Source organism: Panthera pardus, unplaced genomic scaffold (assembly GCF_024362965.1).
Source record: "Panthera pardus isolate Hobbes unplaced genomic scaffold, ASM2436296v1 HiC_scaffold_27, whole genome shotgun sequence".
NCBI lineage: Eukaryota > Metazoa > Chordata > Mammalia > Carnivora > Felidae > Panthera > Panthera pardus.
The window spans coordinates 106,861,559-106,882,826 of record NW_026526843.1 but is presented as its reverse complement, the minus strand read 5'-3'; the positions used below and the strand labels follow the sequence as shown (position 1 = coordinate 106,882,826).

Below are 21,268 nucleotides of genomic sequence, written 5' to 3'. Positions count from 1 at the left end.
GGTAGAATTCCCCAGGGAAGCCATCTGGTCCTGGACTCTTATTTGTTGGGAGATTTTTGATAACTGATTCAATTTCTTCGCTGGTTATGGGTTTGTTCAAGCTTTCTATTTCCTCCTGTTTGAATTTTGGAAGTGTGTGGGTGTTTAGGAATAATGCCCCTTACCTACTTAGCCCATCCCCCATCCCATAACTCTCTGTTTGTTCTCCAAATTTAAGTCTCTTATGTTTTGTCCCCTTCCCTGTTTTTATATTATTTTTTGCTTTCCTTCTCTTATGTTCATCTGTTTTGTATCTTAAAGTCCTCGTACAAGTGAAGTCCTATGATATTTGTCTTTCTCTGACCAATTTCACTTAGCATAATACCCTCTAGTTCCATCCACGTAGTTGCAAGTGGTAAGATTTCATTTTTTTTTTGATTGCCGAGTAACACTCCATTGTATACATATACCACGTCTTCTTAATCCATTCATCCATCGGTGGACATTTGGACTCTTTCCATACTTTGGCTATTGTTAATAGTGCTGCTATGAACATTGGGATGCATGTGTCCCTTCAAAACAGTATACCTGTATCTATTGGATAAATACTTAGTAGTGCAATTGCTGGGTGGTAGGGTAGTTCTATTTTTAATTTTTTGAGGAACCTCCACTCTGTTTTCCAGAGTGGCTGCACCAGTGTGCATTGGCACCAGCAATGCAAAAGAGATCCTCTTTCACTGCATCCTCACCAACATCTGTTGTTGCCTAAGTTGTTCATGTTAGCCTGTCTGACAGGTGTAAGGTGGTATCTCAGTGTGGTTTTGATATGTATTTCCCTGATGATGAGTGATGTTGAGCATTTTTTCATGTGTCAGTTGGCCATCTGGATGTCTCCTTTGGAGAAGTGTCTATTCATGATGTTTGCCCATTTCTTCACTGGATTATTTGTTTTTTTGGGTGTTGTGTTTACTAAGTTCTTTATAGACTTTGGATACTAACCCTTTATCGATGTCATTTGCAAATATCTTCTCCCATTCTGTTGGTAGCCTTTTAGTTTTGCTGATTGTTTCCTTGGCTGTGCAGGAGCTTTTTATTTTTATAAGGTCCCAATAGTTCATTTTTGCTTTGGTTTCCCTTGCCTCTGGAGGCGTATTGAGTAAGAAGTTGCTGTGGCCAAGATCACAGAGTTTTTTGCATGCTGTCTCCTTGAGGATTTTGATGGCTTCCTGTCTTACATTTAGGTCTTTCATCCATTTTGAGTTTATTTTTGTGTATGGTGTAAGAAAGTGGTCCAGGTTTATTCTTCTGCATGTAGCTGTCCAGTTTTCCCAGCACCATTTGTTGAAGAGACTGTCTTTGTTCCAATGGATGTTCTTTCCTGCTTTGTCAAAGATTAGTTGGCCATATGTTTGTGGGCCCATTTCTGGGTTCTCTATTCTGTTCCATTGATCTGAGTGTCTGTTTTTGTGCCAGTACCATCCTGTCTTGATGATTACAGCTTTGGAATACAGCTTGAAGTCCGGAATTGTGATGCCTCCTGCTTTGGTTTTCTTTTTAAGATTGCTTTGGCTATTTGGGTCTTCTCTGGTTCCATACAAATTTTAGGTTTGTTTGTTCTAGCTCTGTGAAGAATGCTGGTGTTATTTTGATAGGGATTGCATTGAATATGTAGATTGCTTTGGGTAGTATCGACATTTTAATATTTGTTCTTCCTATCCAGGAGCATGGAATCTTTTTCCATTTTTTAGTGTGTGTTTTCTTCATTTTCTTTCATAAGCTTTCTATAATTTTCAGTGTATAGATTTTTCACCTCTTTGGTTAAATTTATTCCTAGGTATTTTATGATTTTTGGTGCTACTTTAAATGGAATCAATTCCTTGATTTCTCTCTGTTGCTTCATTGTTGGTGTATGGGAATGCAACTGATTTCTCTGCATTGATTTTATATCCTGCAACTTTGCTGAATTCATGGATCACTTCTAGCAGTTTTTTGGTAGAATCTTTTGCATTTTCCATATACAGTATCATGTCATCTGTGAAGAGTGAAAGTTTGACCTCCTCCTGGCCAATTTGTATGCCTTTTATTTCTTTTTGCTGTCTGATTGCTGAGGCTAAGACTTCAAATACTATGTTGAATAACAGTGGTGAGAGTGGACATACCTGTCTTGTTCCTGACATTGGGGGGAAAGCTCTTAGTTTTTCCCCCTTGAAGATGGTATTAGCATTGAGTCTTTCATATATGGCTTTTATGATCTCGAGGTATTATCCTTCTATTCCTACTTTCTTGAGGGTTTTTATCAAGAAAGGATGCTTTATTTTGTCAAATGCTTTCTCTGCATCTATTGAGAGGATCATGTGGTTCTTGTCCTTTGTTTTATTGATATGATGAATCACATTGATTGTTTTGTGGATATTGAACCAGCCCTGCATCCCAGGTGTAAATCCCACTTGGTCATGGTCAATAATTTTTTTAATGTATTGGTGGATCTGGTTGGCAAATATCTTGTTGAGGAGTTTTGCATCCATGTTCATCAGGATAATTGGTCTATAGTTTTCCTTTTTAGTGGGGTCTTTGTCTGGATTTGGAATCAAGGTAATGCTGGCTTCATAGAAAGAGTTTGGAAGTTTTCCTTCCTTTTCTAATTTTTGGAACAGCTTCAAGAGAATAGGTGTCAACTCTTCCTTAAATGTTTGGTAGAATTCCCCTGGAAAGCCATCTGATCCTGGACTCTTGTTTTTTGGCAAGTTTTTGATTACTAATTCGATTTCCATACTGGTTATGGGTCTGTTCAAATTTTCTATTTCTTCCTGTTTCAGTTTTGGTAGGGTATATGTTTCTAGGAACTTGTCCATTTCTTCCAGATTGCCCATTTTATTGGCATATAATTGCTCATAATATTCTCTTATTGTTTTTATTTCTGCTGTGTTGGTTGTGATCTCTCCTCTTTAATTCTTTTTTTTTTTAACTTTTTTTTATGTTTGTTTATTTTTGAGAGAGAGAGAGTCAGAGTGTGAGCGGCAGAGGGGCAGAGAGGGAGGGAGACATAGAATCTGAAGCAGGCTCCAGGCTCCAAGGCATCAGCACATAGCCTGATGCAGGGCTCGAACTCACGAACAGTGAGATCATGACCTGAGCCAAAGTCGGGCACTCAACCGACTGAGCCACCCAGGCGCCCTTCTCCTCTTTCATTCTTGATTTTATTTATTTGGGTCCTTTCCTTTTTCTTTTTGACAAAACTGGCTAGTGGTTTATCAATTTTGTTAACTCTTTCAGAGAACCAGCTTCTGGTTTCATTGATTTGTTCTACTGTTTTGTTTTGGTTTGGTTTGGTTTCGATAGCATTGATTTCTGCTCTAATCTTCACTATTTCCTGTCTTCAGCTGGTTTTGGGTTTTAGTTGCTGTTCTTTTTCCAGCTTTTTAAGGTGTAAGGTTAGGTTGTGTATCTGAGACCTTTCTTCCTTCTTTAGGAAGGCCTGGATTGCTATTTCCTTTCCTCTTATGACTGCCATTGCTGCATCCCAGAGGTTTCGGGCTGTGGTGTTACCATTTCCATTGGCTTCCATGTACTTTTTAATTTCCTCTTTAACTTCTTGGTAAGCCCATTCATTCTTTTTAGGATGTTCTTTAGTCTCCCAGTATTTGTTACCTTTCCAAATTTTTTCTTGTGGTTGATTTTAAGTTTCATAGCATTTGGTCTGATCTTGGTCTTTTTGTACTTGTTGAGGGCTGATTTGTGTCCCAGTATGTGATCTATTCTGGAGAATGTTCCATGTTTCATGTGTACTGGAGAAGAATGTATATTCCACTGCTTTAGATGAAATATTCTGAATATATCTGTTGAGTCTATCCAGTCCATTGTGTCATTCAAAGCCCTTGTTTCCTTGTTGATTCTCTGTTTAGATGATCTGTCCATTGTTGTAAGTGGGGTGTTGAAGTCCCCTCCTATTATGGCATTATTATCAATGAGTTTCTTTATGTTTGTGATTAATTGATTTGTATATTTGGGTGCATTTGGAGCATAAATGTTTACAATTGTTAGGTCTTCTTGGTGGATAGACTCCTTAATTATGATATAATGCCCTTCTTCATCTCTTGTTACAGTCTTTATTTTAAAATCTAGATTGTCTGATATAAGTATGGCTTCTCTGGCTTTCTTTTGTTGACCATTAGAATGGCACATGGTTCTCCATCCCTTTACTTTCAATCTGAATGTGTCTTTAGGTCTAAAGTGGGTGTCTCGTAAACAGCATGTAGATGGATCTTGTTTTCTTATCTATTCTGTTACCCTATGTCTTTTGATTGGAGCATTTAGTCCATTGACGTTTAGAGTGAGTACTGAAAGATAGGAATTTATTGCCATTATGTTGCTTGTAGAGTTGGAGTTTCTGGTGGTGTTCCCATGTCCTTTCTAGTCTTCATTGCTTTTGGTCTTTTTTTTTTTTTTTCTTCGTCCTTTCTAGTCTCAGAGAGTCCCCCTTGAAATTTCTTGCAGGGCTGGTGTAGTGGTCACAAAGTCCTTTAATTTTTGTTTGGGAAACTTTAAATTTCTCCTTGTATTTTGAATGACAGCCTTGTTGGATAAAGACTTCTTGGCTGCATATTTTTCCAATTCAGTACATTGAATACATCCTGCCACTCCTTTCTGGCTTGCCAAGTTTCTGTGGATAGGTCTGCTGCAAACCTGATCTGTCTTTACTTGTTGGTTGAGGACTTTTTTTTCCCATGCTGTTTTCACCATTCTTTCCTTGCCTGAGTATTTTGTGAATTTGACTATGATATGCCTTGTTGATGGTCTATTTTTGTTGAATCTAATGGGAGTCCTCTGTGCTTCTTGGATTTTGATGTCTTTGTCTTTCTCCAGGTTAGGAAAGTTTTCCACTATGATTTGCTCACATAACCCTTCTACCCCTCTTTCTCTCTCTTCATCTTCTGGAACCCCTATAATTCTGATGTTGTTCCTTTTTAATAAGGCACTGATTTCTCTAATTCTTAAATCATGCTCTTTTGCCTTAGTCTCCCTTTTTTTTGTTTTTTTTTTTTTTGTTTTTTTTTTTTTTTTTTTGCTTCATTATTTTCCACAAATTTGTCCCCAGTAGCACTCATTCTCTGCTCTGCCTCATCCATCATTGCCGCTTTGGTATACATTTGAGATTGAAGCTCAGTTATAGCATTTTTTATTTCATTCTCAGTAGCTTTTACTTCCTTTATCTCCATGGAAAGTGATTCTAGTCTATTTTCGACCCCATTAATGTTTATTTTTGAGGGAGGGACAGAGAGAAGGAGACACAGAATCCAAAGCAGGCTCCAGGCCCTGCGCTGTCAGCACAGAGCCCGATGTGGGGCTTGAACTCATGAACCGGGAGATCATGACCTGAGCTGAAGTCCGGTGCCCAACTGACTGAGCCACCCAGGGAGCCCTATCTTCCTTTTTTAATGTTTAATTATTTTAAGGGGAGGGGAGAGAGAGAGAGTCTGAGAATGAGGGAAAGGGTAGAGGGAGAGAGAGAATCCCAAGCAGGATCCATGTTGTCAGGGTGGAGCCTGATGCAGGGCTTGATCCCATAAACCTGAGCCAAAATCAAGAGCTGGACACCCAACCGATGGAGCCACCCAGGTGTCATATGTGTATATCTTCTTTAGGGAGGTGTCTGTTAATGTCTTCATCTCATTTTAAAATCAGTTTGGTTGTGTTCTTATTGTTGCATTTCCATTGACATTTAAACACAGTTAAATCTCTCACATGGTCAGCAACTGCAACAGAAGCAGTAGCAGTAGCAACAAACATATGCATACAACCCAAGCCCCAGACCTTCAGACTCCTCTCTTAACCCCACATCCACCTCTGCCTTATCTTTGCTTTCTGTCTGTCTCAGTGTAGAGGCCAAGGGCAGACTGCCCCAAGGTGGGTTACTTTGGTATGAAAATTATTTTGAGCTGAAGGCATTTGAGACCCTATAGGCTCCAGAGAAATTTTTGTCTCTCCCTTAACCACACAGAAGAATTTTAATTGGGAGTCTTTCCCTGAATAAGGGTTATTAGCAGAGATAATTTTTATATGAATGACCCATGTATATTGTAGGGCAAACATCTAATTATCAAACCTCTGCTCTTATTGCCCATGAAGTGTATTTCTTTCCTTGGAAGTCCCGGACCCCTTCCCCCTTTCTCTTTAGTTCAGGATGACATGTATGTACCTCATCTTGCCTGTCTTTGGAATTTCCACATCTTTGGGGATTCCCTGTACATACACTATTAAATTTGATTTTCTCCTTTTAAGCTGTCTGATGTCAGTTTGATTCTTAGTCCAGCTAGAAGGACCCTTGAAGGGGTCAGGAATTCTTGCTCCCTGATAGTAGACAAACTCCTTGATTGAGTTGTTCAGACTTGCTGTCTCTACTTCCCATGCACCTTTTATCCTCCTGAAGTGTGGCTTTTGTCTCCAGCCCTCTTTCTTTTCCAGCATCCCCAGACTTATAAAATGGCAGCAACATTCACCTAGTTGCCCTTGCCTGAAGCCTGGGAAGTAATCTGACTCTGCCCCCTTGCTCACCTCCCCACATAAAGTTAATCACCTGGTTCCATTAATTTGGTCACTGAGTGTCTCTCAATTTACCCACTTGTCCCCACTCTGATTTCCCCCTCCTTAGTTAATTTGGGAAGATATTATTTTTTCTTTTATGTGAAGATGAGGGGAAGGTTGATGTGCATTGTTATGTGATGGGGTCATAAAGACTTACGGGTGCTGGTGACTGCACAGGCAAAAAATCCAGTCGCTGGAGATTTCCTTGTCATTTTAACATCCTCCTTGTGTGGACTTTCTGTTTAAAATAGTGACTTCTGCATCTCTCTGTTGGTTAACTTTTACTTCCCTGGCATTTTCCTCTCATTTATGAGGCACACCTCTGTTGGTCCTAGAAGTTCTGAGCTCACAGCTGTCATTTAGCTCTGTGGTTGCGTCTTGGCTCTGAACCTCCTTAGCTATAAGAGCTGGATCAGATCATGGACTCTCTTGACTCTTATTTTCTTTATCCATAAAATGAGTGGCTTCCCCTAGACCAGTGGGTCTCCATGCTGGCTGTAAATTACCATCATCTGGGGGGCTTTTGGAACTCTCAACCTAGGCTGCACACTGGAACAGTGACATTAGCATCCTGACTTCTCACCCTCAGGATTGTTTAAAGCTCCCCCCAGAGATCTCAGTGTGTAGACAAGGTTGAGAACCATTGATTTTATGATTTTAAAGGGCCTCAGCTCTCCTGTTATTTTGTGTTTTTAGTCATGCCCCAATCCCAAGTTGAGATTTCCCTTAATGTTTTTACTAAGTTAGTAAGAAATAGCTGTGAAATTCCCCCCCCACCCCCTTCCATCTGCTGTTTGTTCTTATTTACATACGATGGAACCCAGCCTACTGATTTACAGTTCTGGTTCCCTACAACTGTTATTGAACTGAAAACATAGCTGAAAACTTATTAAACAGAAAAAAATTATTTTGAGCTTTGTGCCAACAATTCATTATAGAACCAAGGAAACATCTAAACTTTCCTTCTAACATTAATGCTAAAAATGGATTTACAATCCCATAATCTCAAATAAAAATTTTAATTCTGGTGCCAAACCTAGTATTGATCCTTTCTTGAATATCCTATCAAGAAAATCAAAGCATCTCTGCAAGAGAATGGAATTTTGCGGGGTTTGTATCCATAAACAGGCAAGGCCTCCCCAGACCACTCTGTGCAGGCCTCTGAAGGCAAGTGTGAGAATTTCCCTTTTCCTAGTTCTCCCTGCTGACCCATGAACATAGGAAGAAAAGCCAGGGCAAACACACCATCAGTGTGGGTATGTGGTCCCACTGTTGAAACATTTTAGAATAGGTTTTTCAGAAGACTGCTTTTCTGTAGCAGCCCCTTTTAGACCTACCATTTTATATTTGAAATAACCTAAGACTTTTCTAAGCTGCACGGGAATAGAGAAGAGACTAGGAGGATTATAGAGAACAGCCAAGCATTTGGTTTGACCACTGGCACTAAATTTGGGAAGAACTAGGGTCCTGACATAAGTCTGATTTATACTGGAGAAGTGTCCCTTGGGGTGCTGGCTCTTCATTCCCATTTCCATGTTTATAGTATCTCTTTCAACTGTTTGCTCACTTTTTTTCTGCAATACCCACCTGAAATATACAGTCCATGCCTTTGCTTGTCTTTCTCAAATCCTTATTAACTATTGAAATTAGTTGCCACCTTGATAAGGATAGCTTAATTTTAGGTATAGGAAGGTCAGTTATTAGTGACCTTTGGTGAATTCCTTTCCCCATATAATCATTTTACAACTGGATCATCAAATTGTCCTCTGCAAAGGAATGATTCTTTATCTTCTAGTTGGGGGGGGGGAAGGCATTTTCCTGGAGAAAGAAATGTTGCCAGAATTTGGAGTCAAGCTGAAAGGAACCTCTTTCCCAGCATGTTTGGCCCTGAACTATTTCTCATGGCTCAGAAAACCTTGTTTGGGGGCACCTAGGTGGCTCAGTTGGTGAAGCCTCCAACTTCGGCTTAGGTCATGATCTCACTGTTCAAGGGTTCCAGTCCCATGTCAGGCTGTGTGCTGACAGCTCAGAGCCTGAAGCCTGCTCTGGATTCTGTGTCTCCCTCTCTCTCTGCCCCTCCCCTGCTCATGTTCTGTCTCTCTCTCAAAAATGAATAAACATTAAAAGAAAACCTTGTTTGTAACTTCTTAGTTTTGACCTCTTTGGTTATTTCCTTATAGATGGAGGAATTGATTGAGGGTGTTCGCTGGGCCTTTATTGACATGCTGGAGAAAGAAAATGAGTGGATGGATGCAGGGACAAAAAGGAAAGCCAAAGAAAAGGTAAGGATTCTTTTGATAAAAAAATATGACTTTTGATTTAATGGATTTTTATGCTCTGTATTGTGTACTTGATTAAAAAAATTTTTTAATGTTCATTTATCCATTATTTTATTTTTATTTTTGCTTACACTGTAATTTTATTTTTTAAATTATTTTCTAAATATAATTTATTGTCAAATTGGCTAACATACAGTGTATACAATGTGCTCTTGGTTTTGGGGTAGATTCCCATGGTTCATCACTTACATACAACACCCAATGCTTATTCCAACAAGTGCCCTCCTCAGTGAAATATTCATTTATTTTTGAGAGAGAGAGAGAAAGTGGGTGCGAATGGGGGAAGGTTAGAAAGAGAGGGAGATAGAATCCGAAGCAGGGTCCAGTCTCTGAGCTGTCAGCATAGAACCCGACAGGAGGCTCGAACTCAGAGCGCAGGATCATGACCTGGGCTGAACTTAGATGCTTATCTGACTGAGCCACCTAGGCGCCTCTTCTGTACTTGATTTTTTATATTGACTGAGCTCTTGACTCTGAATGACCCCAGAGTTAGGTGTCTGTTTTGGGATGAATACATAGATTTCATCACTAGGGGGTAAGAGAAAATAAGATCTGCCTTTTTCTTTTCTCAAACTGCATTTCAAACACCTTGTAATGCAGCCTTGCCTTCTCTCTTAATTGTTATTTCTAAGAGCCACATGACCTGCTGCCTAGCGAATTTTGCCACAAACCATTATTGGCTGTGGCAGAGTGCAGAGCAATGGGGAGCCATGGGGAGCAGCTGGCAGAAGAGCCCTCAAGGCACAAAGGAGAAAAACCCATACTGGCTGTGTGTCCTTCTGCTCTGTGCACAGTGTGTGCAAATGTCCTCTGGAAAATCTTTCCCTGTAACCAAGCAGGTCTACTTCCTAACCCATCACTTTGCTCTGATGATCCAAATAGCATGCTTATAAACCGCAGACCGCTGGTAGAGCATTGTGTCGGAATACAAAAATGTTTAATAGAAGTGGACACTCAGTGGGCCTTGTGCAACAAGAGAAAGGAATAAGTGAGAGATGTATTAGCAGCCATGCTGCTGAAAAAACAAATAATCAGACTCATCTTCAATTCTAGGTGTTGGGATGGAGCTGGAGCTCAGGTGGGTAGGGAATACTTGATACATTCTTAATGGATGCTTCTCTGTGTCTGAGAGACTCTGAACTAGGAGCACTTCTTTTTTAGAGATGTATTTTGAAACTTTGCTAATGACAGTAATCCCCTGGGATGCCTAAATGCTCTCTAGCTTTCTGGGCCCCTCCCCTGCAAGGTTTGATTTAGTGGATTGAGGGTGCAGTTTGAACATATGTGATTTTAGCCAGTCTCCCTGGTGATTTTTAGTGCTAGGCAGGCCTGGGTAACATGGCTGAGAGACATTCTGAGTCATGCGAGAACAGATATTTTTGCCCTATGGTCACAAAACAGAGGGAGAAGACAGGGCAGTGAAACTACTCCATATGATACTATAATGGTGGATACATGTTGTCATACATTTGTCCAGACCCATAGGAAGGGCAACACCAGGAGTGAATCCTAACAGAGCCTATGGATTCTGGATGGTAATGATGTATCAGTGCAGGTTCATTGATTGTAACAGAAGTCCCAGTCTTTTGGGGGAATATTGTTAATGGGAGAGGCAATGCATGTGTCAGTGTTGGGTTTCTTGGGAAATCTCTGTGTTTTCTTTTCAGTTTTACTGTGAACCTAAGCCTGCTCTAAAAAAATAAAGCCTATTAAACAAACAAACCTAAAGAGGGTAGCATTCGGGGAATGCTTAGCCTTATTGAAATGAGAATGTGCAGAGATTTAGCAAGGGTGTTTTCTAGAGGTTTACTACTCCTGAAATGGATAAACATTGCCATAGATATTTTTGTCAATAGACGTGAAAAGGCTGTTCAGTGTTTACAGTGAAGAAACAACTTGGGTGGCCGAGGGTGGCAGGTGTTGGAAGAAGACAAAGGGTAGGTTGGATTTTTTCCCTTTGAGAATCTGTCAAAGCTGTCTTAAGTCATGTAAGGCACAAGCTGATGAAGGCAGGAGCATGAGGGCTGTTGATGAGAAGTTTTCCAGATGGTAGATGAAACTTTTGGCACCAACATATTGTTGTTTTTTGAAGGCTTCATTTTCTGGGCTAGCTTGTGATATCTGGAACACAATTTGTCTTGCACTGGGCAGTTGAGAACTCAGAGCACTGGGGACTCTTGATCCTAGCCTGACCTCTCATGGATCCAGGGTCACCTGTATGGAGGGCAGGGTGGAGTTATGAGGGATGAGTGTGTGTTATGAAAGGATAGATACCAGAGGAATGTTCTGGGGACCGCAGTGACTTCTTTAGGAAGTATGATTGGTTGCCTCAGGGGGAGATCTTCTGAGTTGCATAAAGCAGTAGGCACCTTATAGTTGGGTCTTCTAGGCAAATGGCCCATGGGTCCTTCTTGCAGGCACATTATTTTCAATTCTTCTAGTATTAGCATGTTCTTGTTTGCCCCTGAGTTGCTCTCCAGTCTTCTATTTTATTTCGATGAGAGCTGTCACTTTTTCTTCTAAAAGTACTCTTTGAACACTCTGCTTTCTTTGAGCTGAGTTCAACCTGCCAGGAACTCAACTAGTTCCTTGACAGGTAGAAATATCAAAGGGAATTTTCCTCCTGGATCTCACCAGGCTCCCTGAGTATGTCATTTCAGAGTTCAGGGATGTTTCTTTAATAAAAGGCAAGAAAGAGGGAATGTTTTCCAAGAATTTTCAGCAGTTCTCCAAAACATGTCAGGCCCTGGACCCCAAAAGATGCAGATTTTCTTTTGCTAAATTAAATGAACATGCAGTTCTGGAAATGACCTCTGGGCGGAGCTCATAGACTCACAAAGACAACATTTTAGGAAGCTGAAGGCATTTATGCAGCTTTCTGCTCTGGGGTTGTTTTTGAAAAATTATTTTTTTCCTTGCCCTTTTCCTCTGCTGTCCTCAATTTGATTGCCTTTTAATAGTCAACAAGAAAGGAGAGGTTCTGCCTACTAATTCCTTGAATCTTAGATGGAAATCTCTGAAGATTTTAGGGCTTTGTCTTTCTGATATTCAATAGCCTCTGCATTAAGACGGGATTCGCCTGCGTTCAAAGTGGAGGTGAATAATTCGCCTGCTCTTCCTGGTATGACTTGGCACTGTTCTTTGGGCATGTGTTGTATGCAGTATATCACCCAGGCGGAAGATTTCTCATCAATAATAGTGCCCACACTGGGCCAATGCTGAGTCACTTGGCAACCCATTGGGAAAGCTGGAAGAATGTTCTGATTTGCAAGTGGGAGAGGCTTTTCTTTCTCTCACCATGAAGCTCTGGACCGCAGCAAATGAGAGCATCTCCTATATTGGGTGTTGACCTAAGCATTCCCTAGTACCTGGCCTCCTGAATGGGGAGGGCCTAGATACCTGCAGTGGGTTGAGGCCTAACACCTTGACTTGTGTGGAATTGACCCTGGTTTCCAAATGGAAGTGTGGGGATGTGACTTTGTCGTGTTCTTCACTAGGGGTGATCACTGTAAAAGATAAACGAGGGTGCTTCTGCCCCTGTGAAAGGTAAATTTGTTATCTCAGTCTCTCTGCCTTTCCCTTCTCATCTCTTAAGGGGTCATGAGTGGTTTAGTGTTGTGAAACTGACAATGTAGGTTTCAACTGGAAATTTAACATCATGAAATAAGCACCAATTTTTCTTCAGGATTCTGTTTCCTGCAAGCATATGCTTTAACTGTAAACTAGCAGCAAAGGACAGGAAGCCTGTTATTTTTTCGGTTATCATAGATGTGGAATGAGTGTAAGTAAGGTGATACAAATTATGTTGGGGGGTGTCTTCTGGAAGATTTGCCTTTTCAGAACAGAGTACGAAGATCTCAAGGTCACTACATAGCGATTCTGAGGCCTAGCAGGAAGGGATGCAGCACTGCCTTTGGCTGCCCTAGTGGCAGGAGCAGGGCTTCTGCTGGCAAGGTCTGTGTCAGATCAGGAGGAGCAGCTTCCTCACTTCAGCTGGTCCCCACCTAGTTTGAATTCTGTATCCAAAGGCTGGATCCTTTCTGAGATACTTGTTTGTGCTCTTTGCTCCTGGGACCTGTGTTTGCCTGGCCACCCATCAAGAAAAAGACCTAGATGGAACTCCTAGGAAGGCAGTCTCCTTAGGATGCTGTGAGTGGCCTTAACCTTGGCCATAGTAGGTGCAGAGGGTTCCTGGAGGTGTACTACATGGCCCCATTGCCACAGGCTTGTGACTCCCAGGCACAGGCTTTGAACAAGTGAGAAGAGTTTTCCTACAGAGGGCCAAACAAAAGTGTATCTCACCTCTTTGGCTTTGTCTCCGTTGGGGAGGAAAAATGGTCTTTCCTTCTACCCTTCTAACTACTTGACTGGGCCCCCTGTAACAAAGGATAGATTAACAAAAGACAATCAAACTGAAGTTTATTAACATGTGTATCTCATACATACATTAGAGAAACTCAGAATAATGAATAACTCAAAGAGGTGGCTTAGAGTCCTGGCTTACATAGGTAGCATCTTTAACAAAGAACACTAAATTTGCAGAGAAATGAAAAAGGAAAGAGGTTTTAGACTTCCAAGGGCAGCAGATTGTGGGAAGGTAAATATATGGGAAACAAATGGTAGTTAGTGAATACAGGATAGTTAGTGAAGTTTGTTGCCTGGATTACTCTGGTGTTATCTCCAGACTGATAGTTGTCTTTGGTGATTCACCTTTGTCCTTCCTGGTAGAGAGGGGAGAGGTGCATTAGAGATGCAAATTCCTGGGTGACCTCACACCTGCTGAGCCCTGGGGTGGTGGTGGGAGGCCCAGTGCTGTGCCATTACCATTTCATTGCACATCTGTCAGACCTCCAGCTGCAGGCACCTGCACTTTCCCCAAGAACTTTCTCTTACTATTGGAACCTGCCGTGCCACTCATACAGAGAGGGTCCAGTGGTCTGGGGAAGGAGCACACCCAATGACTGATGGGAGTTGCTGTGTATGTGGTGCAGCCCGCTCCTCCCTCAAGTATGTGTTCAACATGGGCTCCCAGAGTTCCCCCAATGGGGTAAGCTCGGCTTGCTCACATGGGCAACTGGCTCAAGAACCTTTACTGACAGCCTGCCTTGCTCTGCTCACTTCCCCGGTCCCTTCCTGGTGTTTAATGTTTCTTTCACTTGCAAGATGAACTGCTTGTACTCCACTCCTTGCCTCAGGGTCTGCTCTTGGGGGCCCCCAACTAGGGCGTAGCCCCTGGGGTATGTGCTTTTTCCGTCCTTCCTGAATGCACTTCACTGCATTTCCATGCGAGCAGCACTTCAGCAAATTCAATTCCACAGTTTCAGAACCCATGATGTGTCATGTGCTGGAGTAGTAGCTGCAGGTTCAAAGATGATTAGAGGCTTCCTTTACTTGGGGCTCTCACTCTTCTGGAAGAGGATAGCAGGAACATGGGTGCTGAGCAAATGGGAGAAATTTTAGTTATTGCAATGGAGAAACAAAGTGCTCCTGGCTATCCCTGTAGGGGAGGAAGATTCTAAGAGCCCAAACCCCCTGTGGGGGGCCCTTTACTCAGGCACTGCCCTCTCTCTGTCTCCCTTCTCATCTCTGCCTGTGTCCTTGTAGCCTGTGGGTAAGGCCTCTGGTGGCTTTTCCTTGCAGATCTCAACAGCTCTGCACACAGCTCACTTTCCCTTGGTACCTTCACTCTTGCTTCATTTCACATTTTCATTTTAAATTGTTCCATGGAAAAGAAGATAGGGAAGTGCTTTTGTCAAACTGTCTCTTGACCTTCCCTGTTCCAAATTCAAGACTGTTTGCATGTGCTTGAGAATGTGCGGTTCTTGGCTCTACTCGACTGCTCCCCTGGGGACACACAGCATATAAACCTATTTCAGCATCCCTCCCCACTCCCTGTAGATCCCTGGCTCACATGTACTGCCATCTTGAGCTCGCTGGCTCTCTCTGACTCCATCTCTCTGCCTCCATGTTTCTCTGTCTCACATTGCACATGTTGGCCAAGGTAGTAGCTTTCATACTTGTATCTCTTCTCACTGGCCTCAACAGGAAGTACAGTATAGAGGTTAAGCCTCTAGACTGTGGAGAAAGACTGCCTAGGCTCACAGCCAGTGTCTGCCCCTTATTAGCTGTATGGCCCTTTGGAAGTTACTTACCCTCTCTGACCCTCAGTTTTTACATCTCTAAAATGGGGAGATTAGTATCAACCTCAGAGATTTGTTTATGACATGCTCATGTACTTAAAGTACTTAGAAGGGGGCCTGGAGCCTGAGAAAGTCTCTCCACCTGCATTCAGCTGTTTCTTCTAAGCTGCTGTCCTGTGGGAGAGGAGAGGCTTTGGCTGCACTGGCTGGTGAGGAGAGAGCAGTGGGAAGTGAGGTTCCTTGTGTGTATCTGGGTCATTGTGTTTTCCTTTGTTAGGAAGGTCGGTGACAGAGGCCACAGTCTCTGAGGTACCTCTCCTACCTTATGTGTCCTGATGCACCACGTCAGAGCACTGCCCTTCTCCTTACCGCACCCCCCACAGGGCAAGTCATAGTGAACAGCCCCTGCTGAGAGGGTGATAGGGGAATATATTACTTTTCTTTGTGGGTTTCAGATTTTCTGTTTTCTTTTTCTTTGTTTAAAAATTTTTAAGTTTTTATTTATTTATTTTTGAGGGAGGGGCAGAGAGACAGAGGGACAGAGAGAGAATCCCAAGCAGGCTCCATGTTGCCAGCACAGAGCCAGATGTGGGGCTCAAACTCACAAACCGTGAGAGCATGACCTGAGCAGAAACCAAGAGTTGGGACGCTTAACCGACTGAGCCACCCAGGTGCCCCTCAGATTTTCTGGTTTTGAACAAATCCAGCATTATCTTTGTGATACATATTATTATTATTATTATTATTATTATTACTACTACTACTACTATTATTATTTCATTTTTATTACATTTTATAATTTTAGTTCCCATATAGTTAACATGCGGTGTTATATTAGTTTCAGGTGTACAGTATTGTGTTTCAGCAATTCTGTGTGTTGCTCAGTGCTCATTAGGATAAGCGTACTCTGAATCCCCTTCACCTATTTCACCCATCTCCCCCCACCTCCCCTCTGGTAACCATTGGTTTATATACTTTAAACACAAGCAGATATTCGGTGTAAGTAGGAGTTGGATGCATATATTTATCAGAGGCATATACCTGATACCTTATTCATGTGAGCTTAATTGAGTTTTGGTGTTCTGGAACCTCATGGAGGCATTATTTTGGGTGATGCTGTAGGTGATTGGTTCTCGCACTTGAGGTGCATGCATCAGCATCATCTGGAGGGTTTGTTAAAACACAGATTGTCAGGCCCCACTCCCAGAGCTTCTGAGTAGGAAGCTTTGAGTTGGGGCCCCAGGAATTTGCATTTCTGACAAGTTCTCAGTGATTCTGTTGTTCTTGGGTGATTGGTGATTATAGGTGAAAATTTCTTACACCAAGGCTGTGTTACTAGAACTAGTTAACATTTATTAAGTGGCTGTTTTCCCCCTTACAGGAATCCTTTCTCACGTTTCTCACAAGGGAAGGGAGTGCCCTCATGAGTATCAGAACCCAGCTAGGCTCTCTGCTGCACTGCTATTGTGTCTGCTGAAAAGCCCTTCTTGATCGAGATCCATACACTCCTTCTCTGTCACTTCTAACCTTGACTCCATGTCTGTCCCCAGGAAGTATGCAGAATAAGTCTTCCATGTAAAAGCCCTTCTAATATTTGAAGATGTTTAATGTGTTTCTTTTTCACATGAAATGTCTTTAGTGTTCCTAATAAATTAACAAACATTATATGCCAGGCTGGAAGTTCTAAATGCTTTACAAATATTAACTACTCTAGTGCCATAATTCCTGTACGAGGCAGGTAAAATTTTTCTGTTTTCCACATGAGGAAGTTGAAGTGTGCAGGCTCCCCCAAGGCCGTACTGCCAGTAGGCAGAAGAGCTGGGCCTCCATCCTTGGCAGTCTGCTCTGGGCTTTTATCCACCATGCCGGTGGGTCTTCACATGTGGTACTCAGACCAGCAGCATTGGCATCACCTAGAAAGGACCTAGAAATGTAGATTCGTAGTCCTACTCCAGAGCTCAAGAATCTGAAACTCTGGGAGGGGACCCAGGAATCTGCATTTTAATAAGCCCTCCAGGTGATTCTGATGCAGTCAGTGTGGGAATCACTGCTCCGGGTTGTGGTTGTGATGCTTCAGCCTGCTGGCTGCTGTCCAGGTTTCAACATCTTTTCTTAAAGCTCCAGTTCACAGCTCAACACAATATTCTAGATATAGTCCAACTCACACAGCACATTGGGAATATTATTACTGCATTTGTTTTGCATACAAATTACATTAAAAAATCCAAAGTTTATATTATGGCTTTCTTTTCCCCTCAGCCATATCACTGTTGGCTCATAACGAATTTACGGTCAGTTAATATCCAGGTCTTTTTTTTTTTTTTTTTTTTAATCCCCCAGGAACTATTGTTAAACCCTGTTGCTCCAGCCCTAAACTTGGCTTTTTTTTTTAAGCCCCTCATCCCAGAACTGCACGTTTATTCTTATTTAAATCCATTTACCTTTGGTTCATGGCTCAGCTTTTAAAAATATATATATTTCTGGATCTTCTGTATGTTTATTTTTGTTACAAAAAACTGTGCTCATTGAAGAAAATCTTGAAAGTAAAGTATAAAAGTAGAAAGAAAAAAATTGTTGCTAGTTCCATCATCCAGTCTTTATAAGAGAATTTTCACTATTACTGCATATTTTTTTCCACTGGTTATACAGGAAATTACTTAAACAGTTCTCCCTAGTGGAGTACTTGCATTGTGCTGTTAATGATATTATAATAAACAATTTTGTGCATAAATAAAGCTTTCCCTGCATTCAGAACTAATTCCTTAGAATGGGATTCTAAAAAACCGTTAAAAATCTCAAGTCTGTAACTCAGTGTTTCAACTGCTGTCTCCACCTCTAAATCATTCGTAATCTGATAAATCTGTTGTTTTATTTGATTGGTTTTCTGGGCTATTAATGAGCATGCTTACAAAATGGAGCTGGAATTGGTCTATATGCTTATCCTTTGGAGACTCCTTCCAGATTGATCTATTAAGCAGATTTATGGAGAATCTGCTCTGTGGCAGGTCTTTTGTTAGGTGCTAAGTAATTCACTTATGAGTAGATTTTTATTCCAGTTTTTCTACTTTGAACAACTCCATGAAGCCATCCTCCAATTTCTCCATTTTGCCTGCTCAGAGATCATGAGGTATTTAGCAGTGCCTTGATGTAACCCAGTTACACTGTATTTAGGATATACCTTGATTTACTCTTGTTATTTTAAAAAAGTAGAAATCTGATGATATTGAACATTCACTGGCCTCCCATTCTTTCTAAGGTCCCATGTTATCCTCAGTGCAGATTACATCATTCCATGGGCTACAGCCAGCTGTTCAGACTCCCAATAATCTTCCCTCCCAGCCAACTGGAAGCACTCAAATCCTGTTGAGTGTATCTTTCAAACAACTTTTAAATCTTTATCATTTCTGTTTCATAGCTCTTTCTTCCCCTAGCCTCTCATACTTTTTTTCCTTATTTTTTTAAAATTGAGGTAAGATTCATATGACATGAAATTAACCATTTTAAAGTTACAATTCAGTGGCTTTTAGTACTTTCACAATGTGGTAGAACAATCACCTCTGTCCAGTCCAAAACATTTCCGTTACCCCAAAAGGAAACTTCATATCCATTAGTGGTCACTCCTCATTCTTGCCTTCTCCCAACCCCAGGCAGCCACCAGTCTGCTTTCTCTGTATGGATTCACCTATTCTGCATATTTCATGTACGTGGAATCCTATAATATGAGAACTTTCATGTATAGCCTGTTTCACTCAACAAAATGTTTATAGGTTCATGTTGTAACATGTATCCTTTCATCCTTCTTAATCCATTTCCTCATTTATAGTCTTGGAAAGAGAATAGCAGAATAACCTTTTTTTTTTTTTTTTTTTTTTTTTTTTTTTTTTTTTTAGCATTTCTGATAGTGATATCTTCCCTGTCTTCTCTGAACTTCAGGAATAGCATCATAGTGTTTATTCATAACTAAAAAGCTCTATCTCAAAATCTAGATTACTGAGTTGACATGACCACTGTAAGGGAAGAACTGTGGTTGGCTGGTTGATTCTTGCAAGCTCAGAACCTAACATCATCTGGCATTCCCTTCTGTGGCTACTGGGCAGACCTTTATAAGGCTCATGGCTCTACCAAACACATAGGCAAGAAAGACATCTTTTTGGGGACCTCCCTTTCTTCACCCATGAAATGAGAACAAGTAAACTACCATTTCACAGAGTGTTTGGTAGGATTAAGTAAGTATGCATAGTTTCCTCTTATTTCCTCCTCACCAAATAATGCGATGTGCAATTAGAGTCTCCTAAAATTGAAAGAGAGAGAAGCTGATGTCAATTAAATTTTCTTTGGAGGTGGAGGTACAAAGTGGACCTTTATTGACTTCTCTGTTCAAAAATTTTAAATGTTTTATTGCAGAAATTTTAAAATGTGTAAAAGTGTACCTACTAGACCCCCAGGTCCTCCTCACCCAGCCTCACCAGTGAGCTTTGTTTGCCATTCTGATGTCATGTACTCTCCACCCAACCTGTTTTTATGCTCGAGAATTCAAAAGCTAATTCCCAACATCATTTTACTATAGACATTTTATTATGTATCTCCAACAGGTAAGTATTTTTTTAACTAAGCACAGTACTGTGAACATACCCAACAACACTAACAATACCTCATTAATTAGTAGCCTGTGTGTATTATGCTGTAATTATCCAAAACATGTCTGTTCCTTTTTTTTAAACAGTTGGTTCAAATCAGTATCCAGAGTGTACATATTGCAGTTACAGGTCCATCTTTTAAGCCTTCAAAACTTTTAAGAGCTCCCACTCCTGCTTTATCTGTGAATGTTATTTCTTGAAAAACTTGTGTTGTTTGCCTGGTAGAGTTTTCAACAATCTTGATTTGGATGGGTATATCCTAGTGTTTTTCTGTCCTTTACATTTCCTGTTAATTGAATCGAGAGGCTTGATGAGATTCAGATTCAATTTTTGTCTGGCAAGAAGACTCGGTGGTCAATACTGTGTGCTTCCTATTGTGGCCTCGCAGGAGGCTTGTGATGATGGACTTCCCCCGTCTCAGGGCAGAGGTTGATCAGAGGTCTTAGGGTCCATTTTAACTTACACCTCAGCCTTTCACCTCAGGCGGTGATCCTCTTTCTCCACTGTGTCTTAAGCTCACCTAGGAAGCTTTTAAGAAAATCCTGATGCTTAGGTGGCACCCTGGGCCAATGGCATCCAGACTCCCTGGGGCATCAGCATTTTTTTTAAAGTTCCTCAGGAGATGTAAATGTGCAGCCAGGGTTGAAAAACACTGGCCTAATTATTTTCACGGTCGTTGATAATACTGCATAGGTACATGAGTTCATTGGGTGTTGCAACTAGTGATTTTCAAATTCTGTCATTCTGTCTGCATTTATTAACTGGAATTGTTCTATAAAAAAGATTTCCTCTTATCAACAAACAACTTGAATATGCTGATACATAGTTTATACTGACATAAACTGCTGAAAGGTGGCATTAGTGTCTGTCACCTGTCATTATTAATTTATAGCATGAGTTGGCCTCTTAATACCTCCAAAGGTGCCAAAGCAGTTTTTTTTCTTAATACCAGTATAGTTAACATACAGTGTTTTGGGTGTACATTATAGTGATTCCACAGTTCTAGACATTACTCAGTACTCATCACCATAAGTGAACTCTTAATCCCCTTCACCTATTTCACCCATCCCCACCCCACCTCCCCTCTGGTAACCACCAGTCTGTTCTCTATAGTTAAGAGTCTCTTTTTTTGGTTTGTCTTTTTTTTCTTTGTTTTGTTTCTTAAATTTCACATATGAGGCAAATCATATGGTATTTGTCTTTCTCTGATGTATTTCACAAGCATTATACTCTCTAGATCCATCCTTATGGTAAATTGCAATCTCATTCTTTTTTATGGCTAATAGTCCGGGTGTGTGTGTGTGTGTGTGTGTGTGTGTGTGTGTGTGACTTCCTCTTTATCCATTCACCTACTGATGGATACTCGGGCTGCTTCCAGAATTTGGCTTTTGAGAATAATAAGGCAATAAACATAGGGGTGCATATATCTTTTTGAATTAATGTTTTTGTATTCTTTGGGTAAATACCCAGTAGTGGAATTAATGGATGCTACCTATAGTGATTCTCTTTTGAAGTTTTTGAGGGACCGCCATACTGTTTTCCACAGTAACTGTACCACTTTGCATTCCCACCAGCAGTGCACCAGGGTTCC

At 41.1% G+C, this 21,268-nt stretch overlaps 1 protein-coding gene across 2 annotated transcripts in view; it reads left to right on the top strand.

Annotated features, from left to right (window-relative positions):
* The window catches only part of PHEX (phosphate regulating endopeptidase X-linked), a 229,879-nt gene that overhangs the window by 108,185 nt on the left and 100,426 nt on the right, over window positions 1–21,268 (top strand). For both annotated transcript variants that reach the window (XM_019433558.2, XM_019433557.2), the window contains one exon: window positions 8,742–8,843. In XM_019433558.2, coding sequence (XP_019289103.1) covers window positions 8,742–8,843 — 102 coding nt within the window. The remainder of the gene's footprint in view (window positions 1–8,741; window positions 8,844–21,268) is intronic.